General features: G+C 48.2%; 1 protein-coding gene across 6 annotated transcripts in view; it reads left to right on the top strand.

Moving 5' to 3' along the window:
• si:ch211-51h4.2 (uncharacterized) overlaps positions 1–13,595 on the top strand; it is a 122,457-nt gene that overhangs the window by 30,550 nt on the left and 78,312 nt on the right. For 5 of the 6 annotated variants that reach the window (XR_010329346.1, XM_064329980.1, XM_064329978.1 and 2 more), the window contains one exon: positions 2,736–2,801. The exons of the other annotated variant lie outside the window; for it this stretch is intronic. Coding sequence is in view for 4 of the 5 variants with exons in the window: in XM_064329980.1 (XP_064186050.1) it covers positions 2,736–2,801 (66 nt within the window). In the remaining variant the exon portion in view is untranslated. The remainder of the gene's footprint in view (positions 1–2,735; positions 2,802–13,595) is intronic. 6 annotated transcript variants of the gene reach the window in all.

Below are 13,595 nucleotides of genomic sequence, written 5' to 3'. Positions count from 1 at the left end.
GTGGTCCCGTGAGGTTGTATTTAAAGGTGTAGATTAATTGCATGTGGTCAGGGACGTGTATATGATGTCGGTTGCAGGTATGTATGCGATTGCTTGGACTTGAGCCTGTGCTGTAAAGCTTGTTATCAGCATTTAGACAGGCTTCAGTAACAGCCTGTGCTGTAAAGCAGGAAACCCAACATCACACTCGCATGTTTTATTTTACTCTCGGCAGTTGAAGGGTTAACTTGCCTGAGCGCCACCCCTCTGCAGTGGTACTGTACAGCCCCAGGGGATTCTGGGAAGCCTGGCAGGCGGATGACGCATGTCGGGCGAGGGGGGGGATCCTAAAATGTCAGCGTGGCCAGCCCCGCTGGGCATGGGGGGGGGCTGTCCGCAGCGTTTTAATAATGGCGCAAAGGTTAATGAAGGCACGGGCTCAGGATATCTGAGCCCGCAGCCCCCCCCCCCCCAAGGGCGAGAGGGGGCGTGGCCACGTGGGACTGCAGCGATAAGAGTGCTTTATTCACCCAGACAGCGCCCCCTGTGCTTCCCACGTAGAAACGGTATTTCTGTGCGAAATGTCACCCCTGCCACAATGAACAGTCCCCCCCTCCACCCCCCCCCCCCCCCCCTGCCCCCCCACACACACACGCGACACACCCCTCTCGTGGAGAGACGGCCGCCCGGTCTGCTGCATTATGTACCGCGCGTCGCCGTTTATCAGCTGACTGCGCTCTCTACCAGCCGCTATTTATATCCCTCATCTGCATAATGATCTCTGCTTCCTTTACTTCTGCTTTTAAACAGGACCTCCTTCAGCCCAACCTGTTTCAGGACTTCACTGCTTCCTGCTCTTCCCACAGTAACTGAGTTATCGTTTGAGTCGCAAAGTTACTTTTTTGTTGCCATCATAAAAAATAAAATGCATGAGTAAGATTAGAAGACGAGGGTTTTGAAAGGACTGAAAGAAATTTTTTTTCCTCTGCCAATGCAGCTTTGGCCTGTTTCATATATATATATATATAAAATTTATTTTTTAAAGTATGTGAACAAACACAAAAACAAGCTGAAAGGCCTTCAGAGGGATGATGTAAACACACACAGTGTTTGGAGGACAGAAAACAGAACTTGTGAGCGGCTGTACTAATGGGTTCATAACGATCTACAGTGGTATTGTTGGTGGTGATCCGCGGCGCTAATGTTAGCAGTGCTGATGTTAGCGGTGGTAAAGTTAGCAGCAGTATTGTTAGCGGCGGTAATGTTAACAGCGGTATTGTTAGCGGCGGTAATGTTAGCAACGGTAATGTTAGCAGCGGTATTGTTAGCGGCGGTAATGTTAGCGGTGGTAATGTTAGCGGCAGTAATGTTAGCAGCGGTATTGTTAGTGGCGGTAATGTTAGCAGCGGTATTGTTAGCGGCAGTTATGTTAGCAGCGGTGGTAATGTTAGCGGAGGTAATGTTAGCAGCGGCGGTAATGTTAGCGGTGGTAATGTTAGCAGAGGTAATGTTAGCGGAGGTATTGTTAGCAGAGGTAATGTTAGCAGCGGTGGTAATGTTAGCGGCAGTAATGTTAGCAGCGGTAATGTTAACAGCGGTATTGTTAGCGGAGGTAATGTTAGCGGTGGTAATGTTAGCGGTGGTAATGTTAGCGGCAGTAATGTTAGCAGCGGTAATGTTAGCAGCGGTAATGTTAGCGGCGGTAATGTTAGCGGCAGTAATGTTAGCAGAGGTAATGTTAGCGGTTGTAATGTCAGCAGCGGTAATGTTAGCAGCGGTAATGTTAGCGGCAGTAATGTTAGCAGCGGCGGTAATGTTAGTAGCGGTATTATTAGTGGAGGTAATGTTAGCAGTGGTAATGTTTGCAGAGGTATTGTTAGCGGCAGTAATGTTAGCAGCGGTATTGTTAGTGGCAGTAATGTTAGCAGCAGTAATGTTAGCGGTTCTGCGCTGGAGAAGCAGCCTCTCGGCTGATGGAATTCTCCTTGTTATCAGCATTTAGACAGGCTTCAGTAACACCTCCCGGGTCGATAACCTCTTCATTGTGCTGGAGAGGCTTAGGGCTGGATCAATGGCGCACTGTCACAATCACCTCTCCCTCTTCAGTACTGCGCGGCTTGCGGCGGACCCGCTAATATCGCCCTGTCATCCGCGCCCGCACCCGCCGATCCCTCACGGAGATTAATGCCGATCTTCTCGCCCATAAACCCTCCCCCTTTGCCCCCGGGGTTCATGGGATAGCGATCTCCACGCCGTTTCCCTGTCTTAACCCTGTTGGCTTTGACTTCTCTTCCTCGATGATTAAAATTCAGCAGCAACAGCAGCATCAGCAAAAACATTACATTGATTATTTAGTTTTTTAAAAAGGTACAAAATGAATACTGTGTTCGTGGCTGAGCTGTTTGAAAATGTCACTTTTGTTGCTGTGTTCAGTCATTTTGTGTGAAGGAACAGCAGAGGGCCAAAAGTGTTCTTTGTCTCCAGTTCCTGAACACAAATCAGTCCTAATGATTTTGTTTGTTCTGTAGATCTGATCTTATTTGTGGCTCTGCGCTGAATGTTAGCGTGCTCGTTCAGTCGGCAGCTGAGCAGTCGCTGACACAGATGTGAGCAGTAGAGGATGCTAATTGCTCTAATGGCAGAGAATGCTAATTGCTGTAACAGTAGCGGTTGCTAATTGCTCTTATGCTGGAGGATGGTAATTGTTGTGTGGAAGGGAAGGCTGACTGGTGAGACGTCTCTCTCTGTCCTTGCAGCATCTCCATCGGGATCAGCTACGCTCTGGCGGGCAGTGAGGCCTACGCAGAACTTCTGCAGGTCAGGTATGTTAGCGTCTGAAACAGCCGTGTGGTGACATCACTGCAGCTCGGCCATGTTGGTGGAGAGAGGGAGAGCAGTGATGACATCACTACAGCTTGGCCATGTTGGTGGAGAGTGGGCCAGCAGTGATGACATCACTGCAGCTCGGCCATGTTGGTGGAGTGTGGGTGATCAGTGATGACATCAGTGCAGCTCGGCCATGTTGGTGGAGAGTGGGAGGGCAGTTCAGCCTGAATGATGGGATTGATGACTGCAGTGTGAATGGTAGGGGTCACCCAAGGAGACGGGAGGACTCAAATCTGCATCAGTTTCTGCGGGATGCCAACAAAACGCAACAAAAGTCACTTAACAGGGCTTTTGACCCCCACTGTTTGATCAAACTAGCAGGGAGACTGTATTCTCTGGAACGTAGCCATGCAAAAACCACAGAGATAATGTGTTTTTCAGGAGAGTCTGTCACAAGCCTGTCACAAATTACAGAAACAAGCAGCCCAACAAATAAATGATCAATGTTGCTGCTGTTGTGGTCATCAGCAACAGGTACAGTGTTCTCAATTTCCTGATTTATGCGACCAGAATGAGTGGTTCTTTGCATTTTACAAAATCAGTATAAAAGATATTAGTACCACCCTTGCACTGAACTCAAGGACATGGAGTGGTCTAAAACCACATGTAAATATGAAATGTATCCGCAGCCTCACATGATGGGTATTTTCGTGGCAGAGTTTTCATGTTCTTATGCCTACAACTCTGTGTTTCATCACAGGTCCATGTTTGTGTTCATTCCATACGATACCCAAAAACAGTACACACATCTAATTCACACTTTAAGACATTTGTCCAAGCACTTTTGCTGTAAGCAATCCAGCAAAATAATCAGTAGAATTTCACACCGTATTGAATTGGCGTGGGCGTATCAGTGTGTTTGTTCTTTTTGCCGAGATTGATGGCTTGTTTTACATGGTGTTGTGCACCCAAACATGAATTAGAAGTTAACTGTGCAAGATGGTCTCCCTCACAAAGTCCAGCTGCTTAAAAGCTGTCACTCTGCACATTCAGGACGGGCGGTAGTGAGTTTAGGGCAGTTTGTAGTCTTCACGCCTTCGCACTGAAACAAGAAAATGAGCTCAATTAACCAAAGAACATCTGTGTATGGCCACATAACTACTGACTGCACATTCTCCATGAGTCACGCCCGTGTGCGTCCTCCTTACACACGTGCGTCAGGTCAGCCGTGTCATTGTGAGGACCTCTTACACACGTGCGTCAGGTCAGCCGTGTCATTGTGAGGACCTCTTACACACGTGCGTCAGGTCAGCCGTGTCATTGTGAGGACCTCTTACACACGTGCGTCAGGTCAGCCGTGTCATTGTGAGGACTCCTTACACACGTGCGTCAGGTCCGCCGTGTCATTGTGAGGACCTCTTACACACGTGCGTCAGGTCAGCCGTGGCATTGTGAGGACCTTTGGCTGTGTGTCTGAGCAGTTTCACGGCTCCCAGCCATTCCTCTGCTTTGTATCTACCCAGCACACACGCTCTCTGCTTTGTATCTACCGAGCACACACGCTCTCTGCTTTGTATCTACCCAGCAGACACACTCTCTGCTTTGTATCTACCCAGCAGACTCTGCTTTGTATCTACCCAGCAGACACGCTCTCTGCTTTGTATCTACCCAGCAGACACGCTCTCTGCTTTGTATCTACCCAACAGACACGCTCTCTGCTTTGTATCTACCCAGCAGACACGCTCTCTGCTTCGTATCTACCCAGCAGACAGTATCTACCCAGCAGACACGCTCTCTGCTTTGTATCTACCCAGCAGACACGCTCTCTGCTTTGTATCTACCCAGCAGACACGCTCCATGCTTTGTATCCACCCAGCGGACACGCTCTCTGCTTTGTATCTACCCAGCAGACACGCTCTCTGCTTCGTATCTACCCAGCAGACACGCTCTCTGCTTCGTATCTACCCAGCAGACACGCTCTCTGCTTCGTATCTACCCAGCAGACACGCTCTCTGCTTCGTATCTACCCAGCAGACACGCTCTCTGCTTCGTATCTACCCAGCAGACACGCTCTCTGCTTTGTATCTACCCAGCAGACACGCTCTCTGCTTCGTATCTACCCAGCAGACAATATCTACCCAGCAGACACACTCTCTGCTTTGTATCTACCCAGCAGACACGCTCTCTGCTTTGTATCTACCCAGCAGACACGCTCTCTGCTTTGTATCTACCCAGCAGACACACTCTCTGCTTTGTATCTACCCAGCAGACACGCTCCATGCTTTGTATCCACCCAGCGGACACGCTCTCTGTTTTGTATCTACCCAGCAGACACGCTCTCTGCTTCGTATCTACCCAGCAGACACGCTCTCTGCTTCGTATCTACCCAGCAGACACGCTCTCTGCTTCGTATCTACCCAGCAGACACGCTCTCTGCTTCGTATCTACCCAGCAGACACGCTCTCTGCTTCGTATCTACCCAGCAGACACGCTCTCTGCTTTGTATCTACCCAGCAGACACGCTCTCTGCTTTGTATCTACCCAGCAGACACGCTCTCTGCTTTGTATCTACCCAGCAGACACGCTCTCTGCTTTGTATCTACCCAGCAGACACGCTCTCTGCTTTGTATCTACCCAGCAGACACGCTCTCTGCTTCGTATCTACCCAGCAGACACGCTCTCTGCTTCGTATCTACCCAGCAGACACGCTCTCTGCTTCGTATCTACCCAGCAGACACGCTCTCTGCTTCGTATCTACCCAGCAGACACGCTCTCTGCTTGCGTGTCAGCTGTTGCGTTTACTTGCCGGTCTGTAAATTTTGTGTTTTCTCAGCTTCAGAGCGGAGTGGGTCAGGTTCTCAGCTTCAGAGCGGAGTGGGTCAGGTTCTCAGCTTCAGAGCGGAGTGGGTCAGGTTTTCAGCTTCAGAGCGGAGTGGGTCAGGTTCTCAGCTTCAGAGCGGAGTGGGTCAGGTTTTCAGCTTCAGAGCGGAGTGGGTCAGGTTCTCAGCTTCAGAGCGGAGTGGGTCAGGTTCTCAGCTTCAGAGCGGAGTGGGTCAGGTTCTCAGCTTCAGAGCGGAGTGGGTCAGGTTCTCAGCTTCAGAGCGGAGTGGGTCAGGTTCTCAGCTTCAGAGCGGAGTGGGTCAGGTTCTCAGCTTCAGAGCGGAGTGGGTCAGGTTCTCAGCTTCAGAGCGGAGTGGGTCAGGTTCTCAGCTTCAGAGCGGAGTGGGTCAGGTTCTCAGCTTCAGAGCGGAGTGGGTCAGGTTTTCAGCTTCAGAGCGGAGTGGGTCAGGTTCTCAGCTTCAGAGCGGAGTGGGTCAGGTTCTCAGCTTCAGAGCGGAGTGGGTCAGGTTCTCAGCTTCAGAGCGGAGTGGGTCAGGTTCTCAGCTGAAGAAAGTGCTTTTCTCTGCGTTTAATATTCTGTTCTTCATAAACTGCCCTGTCGACCGGAGATTATTAAATGGGAAGTGGTAACTAAGGCTTGTATAAACACATTGGTAATTTACTGTATAAATATTTAAGGTGGCAGGAGTGTGTTTGGGATGGGTTACTCTGGGACTACGGGTGCAGTGGAAAGGGCTTTCTGTGAGAGCGTTGTGCAGATCCACCCCTGTGGAGTCATTACTGACCAGACTGAAGTTAGGCAGACGGCTGCAATTAATATTTCATGATCAAGTAATATAGAGAAAGAATAACATAATGGTGCAATAGACCCTACAGGCACAATTTCCAAAACAACAGGGTATACAGATTTATATATATAATTCTTAATATAATCTGTTTTAGAAATATGAATAGTAAAGTTCATGTTTTATTTAGCATAAAACATAATTGAAAGAGAATATGCAGCATCTGTGTGCAGATCTGGAAAGGGCTTTCTCTGTATAATACCTGCAAATTCACTCATTACGTTCCTATAGGTTTGGTGAACTGGTGACTCTTCTTTCCGAGCAGTGACGTACAGCATAAGTTCTGCCCTTACCTTTCTAAAGCACAGGACAGGAGTGCTCTTTGATGTGTTGGAGTGCTGCTGCGGGATTCATCCAAAACACTCTTCGAATTTATTGCTTTCATATTTTTCCTATTCATAAATAATTTTCTTTTGATGGTGATATACAGGAGGTTGTTGTTGTAAAATGTTTTTCTTCTGAAGTGACTTTAGTTTCGTATCACAAATAACAAACACCACCATCATTACTGGTCCAAACCAGACAGTGTTTCTGTGATCTGGCAGCAAGCTGGAAAAGAACAAATGTACTTCATGTCCAATTCTGTAATTAAAGGTGCCCTCAAAGAGATTACAGATGGACACAAATTTGGAACATCATATCCTTTTCATTTTGAAATGTCTATCATTGTTCTGCAGTAAAAAAATAAAAAACCCAGAACGAAAAGGAAAAATTGATGAAACAGACTATAATATTCACTCCAAAAGGAACAGGTATGTTGCTGTAACTAGGTTACTGTAAGCCTGTCATTACATTAGGCCTGTTAGAATGCATCTGCGCCATCAGAGGGAGTCACAGTGAGTCACAGTGCAGCCACCACAGAGAGTCAGTGTAGCCACCACAGAGAGTCAGTGTAGCCACCACAGAGAGTCACAGTGAGTCACAGTGCAGCCACCACAGTTAATCACAGTGCAGCCACCACAGAGAGTCACAGTGAGTCACAGTGCAGCCACCACAGAGAGTCACACTGTAGCCACCACAGAGAGTCACAGTGCAGCCACCACAGTTAGTCACAGAGAGTCACAGTGCAGCCACCACAGTTAGTCACAGAGAGTCACAGTGCAGCCACCACAGTGAGTCACAGAGCAGCCACCACAGAGTCACAGTGCAGCCACCACAGTGAGTCACAGTGCAGCCACCACAGAGAGTCACAGTGCAGCCACCACAGAGAGTCACAGTGCAGCCACCACAGTGAGTCACAGTGTAGCCACCACAGTTAGTCACAGAGTCACAGTGCAGCCACCACAGTTAGTCACAGAGAGTCACAGTGCAGCCACCACAGTTAATCACAGTGCAGCCACCACAGAGAGTCACAGTGAGTCACAGTGCAGCCACCACAGAGAGTCACACTGTAGCCACCACAGAGAGTCACAGTGCAGCCACCACAGAGAGTCACAGTGCATCCACCACAGTTAGTCTCAGAGAGTCACAGTGCAGCCACCACAGAGTCACAGAGCAGCCACCACAGAGTCACAGAGCAGCCACCACAGTGAGTCACAGTGCATCCACCACAGTTAGTCTCAGAGAGTCACAGTGCAGCCACCACAGTTAGTCACAGAGAGTCACAGTGCAGCCACCACAGTTAGTCACAGTGAGTCACAGTGCAGCCACCACAGTTAGTCACAGAGAGTCACAGTGCAGCCACCACAGTGAGTCACAGTGCAGCCACCACAGAGTCACAGAGCAGCCACCACAGAGTCACAGTGCAGCCACCACAGAGTCACAGTGCAGCCACCACAGAGAGTCACAGTGCAGCCACCACAGAGAGTCACAGTGCAGCCACCACAGAGTCACAGAGCAGCCACCACAGAGAGTCAGTGTAGCCACCACAGAGAGTCACAGTGCAGCCACCACAGAGAGTCACAGTGCAGCCACCACAGAGAGTCAGTGTAGCCACCACAGAGAGTCACAGTGCAGCCACCACAGAGAGTCAGTGTAGCCACCACAGAGAGTCACAGTGCAGCCACCACAGTGAGTCACAGTGCAGCCACCACAGAGTCACAGAGCAGCCACCACAGAGAGTCAGTGTAGCCACCACAGAGAGTCACAGTGCAGCCACCACAGAGAGTCACAGAGCAGCCACCACAGAGAGTCAGTGTAGCCACCACAGAGAGTCACAGTGCAGCCACCACAGAGAGTCACAGTGCAGCCACCACAGTGAGTCACAGTGCAGCCACCACAGAGAGTCACAGTGCAGCCACCACAGAGAGTCACAGTGCAGCCACCACAGAGAGTCACAGAGTCACAGTGTAGCCACCACAGGGAGTCATGGTGTAGATTTGGGTCAACCCTAACAAAGCCAGCTGCATGCTGGAATGCACACTACCTGCTGTATATTTCTGCAGTGTAAAAGCCTGCAGCAGTGGCATATTCTCTCATCCGTCTTTACTAACGTGACTCAAGTTATTATTTATTTATCTGTGCGTGTGTCTGTGTGTGCGTGCGTACATGTGCGATGGGTGTGTGTGTGTGTGTGTGTGTGTGTGTGTGTGTGTGTGTGCATGCATATGAGTGTGATGGGTATGTGTGTGTGGGTGCGTGTGTGCATGTACGTGTGTGGGTGTGTGGGGGTGGGAGTTACTTCCTTGTCAGAAGCAGTGCTGGGAGACTCTCTATACGTCCCTTATACTCATTAGTATGCCTTTAATAGACTGTGTTCATCTGTGTTTTTTTTAGCGCTCTCTCATAAGAAGTGGCGTTAAGCTTTTCTCTGGCTAAATATTATCAGTTGGATTGGCTGCACCCACGTTTAGTGTGGATAATGGATCTCAGGAGCTTTACGTGGGGCCCTGCTTCTCCTGTGCCCTTGAGTCCTCTCTTACTTGTAGTGCAGCTCGTTCCCATTTTAATTAAGGCCTCCCTGCTTCTCTATAAAGACGCACACGCTGGTGACAAATTCTGCCCGATGAATAATTCACCGTTATTGGCAGAGCAGATCAATTTGCTCAGTGCTCTGTGTAAGTAATGCGCCTAATCAAGCGCTTTACTGCTTCCTGGCTGTGAACTCTCACAGGCTTTCTGTCAGTGAGACATATCTGTGAGTGTGTACATGTATTACCTATGTGTGAGTGTGTACATGTATTACCTGTGTGTGTGTGTACATGTGTTACCTGTGAGTGTGTGTGTACATGTATTACCTGTGTGTGTGTGTGTACATGTGTTATCTGTGAGTGTGTGTGTGTGTGTGTGTGTGTGTACATGTGTTACCTGTGAGTGTGTACATGTGTTACCTGTGAGTGTGTGTGTGTGTGTGTGTGTGTACATGTGTTACCTGTGTGTGTGTGTGTACATGTGTTACCTGTGTGTGTGTGTGTACATGTATTACCTGTGTGTGTGTGTGTGTGTGTGACATGTGTTACCTGTGTGTGTGTGTACATGTGTTACCTGTGTGTGTGTGTGTACATGTGTTACCTGTGTGTGTGTGTACATGTATTACCTGTGTGTGTGTGTGTACATGTGTTACCTGTGAGTGTGTGTACATATCTTACCTGTGAGTGTGTACATGTATTACCTGTGAGTGTGTGTACATGTATTACCTGTGTGTGTGTTACCTGTGAGTGTGTGTACATGTATTACCTGTGAGTGTGTGTTACCTGTGAGTGTGTGTACATGTATTACCTGTGAGTGTGTGTGTGTACATGTGTTACCTGTGAGTGTGTACATGTGTTACCTGTGTGTGTGTGTGTACATGTATTACCTGTGTATGTGTGTACATGTATTACCTGTGAGTGTGTGTGTGTACATGTGTTACCTGTGAGTGTGTACATGTTACCTGTGAGTGTGTGTACATGTATTACCTGTGAGTGTGTGTGTGTACATGTGTTACCTGTGAGTGTGTACATGTGTTACCTGTGTGTGTGTGTGTGTACATGTGTTACCTGTGAGTGTGTGTACATGTATTACCTGTGTGTGTGTGTGTACATGTATTACCTGTGTGTGTGTGTACATGTGTTACCTGTGTGTGTGTGTGTGTGTGTACATGTGTTACCTGTGAGTGTGTGTACATGTATTACCTGTGTGTGTGTGTACATGTATTACCTGTGTGTGTGTGTACATGTATTACCTGTGTGTGTGTGTGTGTGTGTGTGTACATGTGTTACCTGTGTGTCTGTGTACATGTATTACCTGTGTGTGTGTGTACATGTGTTACCTGTGAGTGTGTGTACATGTATTACCTGTGAGTGTGTGTGTACATGTGTTACCTGTGTGTGTGTGTACATGTATTACCTGTGTGTGTGTGTACATGTGTTACCTGTGAGTGTGTGTACATGTATTACCTGTGAGTGTGTGTACATGTATTACCTGTGTGTGTGTGTGTACATGTGTTACCTGTGTGTGTGTGTGTACATGTGTTACCTGTGAGTGTGTGTACATGTATTACCTGTGTGTGTGTGTGTACATGTATTACCTGTGTGTGTGTGTACATGTATTACCTGTGAGTGTGTGTGTGTACATGTGTTACCTGTGAGTGTGTACATGTGTTACCTGTGAGTGTGTGTGTGTAAATGTGTTACCTGTGAGTGTGTGTACATGTATTACCTGTGAGTGTGTGTACATGTATTACCTGTGAGTGTGTGTGTGTACATGTGTTACCTGTGAGTGTGTACATGTGTTACCTGTGTGTGTGTGTGTGTGTACATGTGTTACCTGTGAGTGTGTGTACATGTATTACCTGTGTGTGTGTGTACATGTGTTACCTGTGTGTGTTGTACATTGTTACCTTGAGTGTGTGTACATGATTACCTGTGTGTGTGTGTACATGTGTTACCTGTGAGTGTGTGTAATGTATTACCTGTGTGTGTGTGTGTACTGTGATACCTGTGGTGTGTGTGTACATGTATTACCTGTGATGTGTGTTGTACATGTGTTACCTGTGAGGTGTGTTACATGTATTACCTGTGATGTGTGTTACATGTATTACCTGTGGTGTGTGTGTACTGTGTTACCTGTGATGTGTACATGTTTACCTGTGTTGTGTGTGTGTGTACATGTGTTACCTGTGAGTGTGTGTACATGTATTACCTGTGTGTGTGTGTGTGTGACATGTGTTACCTGTGTGTGTGTGTACATGTGTTACCTGTGAGTGTGTGTACATGTATTACCTATGTGTGTGTGTGTACATGTGTTACCTGTGGTGTGTGTGTGTGTGTGGTGGTGTACAGTGTTACCTGTGAGTGTGTGTACATGTATACCTGTGTGTGTGTGTGTACATGTGTTACCTGTGAGTGTGTGTACATGTATTACCTGTGTGTGTGTGACATGTGTACCTGTGAGTGTGTACATGTATACCTGTGGTGTGTGTGTACATGTGTTACCTGTGTGTGTGTGTACATGTGTTACCTGTGAGTGTGTGTACAAGTATTACCTATGTGTGTGTATGTACATGTGTTACCTGTGAGTGTGTGTACATGTATTACCTGTGTGTGTGTGTGTACATGTGTTACCTGTGAGTGTGTGTACATGTATTACCTATGTGTGTGTGTGTACATGTGTTAACTGTGAGTGTGTGTACATGTATTACCTGTGAGTGTGTGTTACCTGTGAGTGTGTGTACATGTATTACCTGTGAGTGTGTACATGTATTACTTGTGTGTGTGTTACCTGTGAGTGTGTGTACATGTATTACCTGTGTGTGTGTGTGTGTGTGCATGTGTTACCTGTGTGTGTGTGTGTGTGTGTGTGTACATGTGTTATCTCTGTGTGTGTGTGTACGTGTGTTACCCGTGTGTGTGTGTACATGTATTTCCTGTGTGTGTGTGTGTGTGTGTGTGTGTGTGTACATGTGTTACCCGTGTGTGTGTGTGTACATGTATTACCTGTGTGTGTGTGTGTACATGTGTTACCCGTGTGTGTGTGTACATGTATTACCTGCGTGGTGTCTCTGTTCCTGCTGGCCTGTGTCCAGCTGACTGATGGATTCTGTTCCAGGGTTTCCTGCAGAGAGCCTGAAGGCGCGATCCTGAATAATTGACACGCACACGCGTGTGTCGCCTGACTGGATTATCGTATTTAAGCGTGTCTTCCTGTGTGCATGTGCTGAGGCGGTCTTCATCATTTTGAGTCGCTGGAAGGGCTTTTTAAAGTACTCATAGTTTTTAAGCAGAAGGCACTGTTTCAGAGTGATGCCAAGTGCCTTACCGTTTTTTGTACACTTTGATTTTCTATTCCCCTCGAAAATAGAATTATTTTGTTTTTCAAAATGCTGTTTGAAACTTCAAACAAACAGCCTGGAAATGTAACATTTATTTGCTGTAGAAGACGAGCACATTTTTTATTATTAATTGTGTGTGTGTGTGTGTGTGTGCGTGAGCTTGTGTGTGTGTGTGTGTGTGTGTGTGTGTGTGTGTTTTGGGGACTGGTGGGGGGTGGGTGGGGGGCAGTCGTGACAGATAAACGCGAGCTGTCAGCACTCCCATCTGGAGCCGACTCCACTCATCACAGGACCTCTCTCTCTCTCTCTCTCTCTTCCTCTCCTGCTTCCGCCATCGTGCATCACCCCCCTCCCACCCCCACCCCCCCACCCCCGAAAAACCCCCCAGAAACACGGGGCAATTCCGCCCCCCCTCCCCCCCCCCCCGCGCTCATTAGCGCTCGGGCTATCAATGCCAGTGCACTCTAATGACATTATAAAGGATTTTAAAATGCAAAGACGAGGTCATCGATTGGCTGTCTCCCCGCTGTCCCCACACCGCCCTGTGGGCCGCCGGTTGCCCGGGCGATGCGTGGGAAATGAGGGGCGTTGGCGGGGAGGCTTGGCATAAATATCAGGCGGCGGAATCGATGGGCTCTGGAAGCTGAGACGTTGAGTGAAATGTTTCTGTGGGACGGAGGGAGGATTCGACACAGATAGAGTCTGTAGAGTCCCGCCCACCACTGGAGTCCGAGCCAGCGGGAGCGCTCCTGAAGCTAATGATGAGGTCATCGATTCATCCAGAGCGGTTTTGGGCTAAAAAAAAAGATGCTAAAAAACAGAGGACCTCTTTCCTGGGATCCTAGGGTGGTGGGGGATGGGGGTCGGGGTGGTGGATGCCCTGCCAAGACTCTCATGGTCCTTGAAAATCCTGC

The sequence above is a fragment of the Anguilla rostrata genome, chromosome 4 (genome assembly GCF_018555375.3).
Source record: "Anguilla rostrata isolate EN2019 chromosome 4, ASM1855537v3, whole genome shotgun sequence".
Lineage (NCBI taxonomy): Eukaryota > Metazoa > Chordata > Actinopteri > Anguilliformes > Anguillidae > Anguilla > Anguilla rostrata.
The sequence above is the reverse complement of the archived record's forward strand: the minus strand, read 5'-3'. Positions and strand labels throughout refer to the sequence as shown.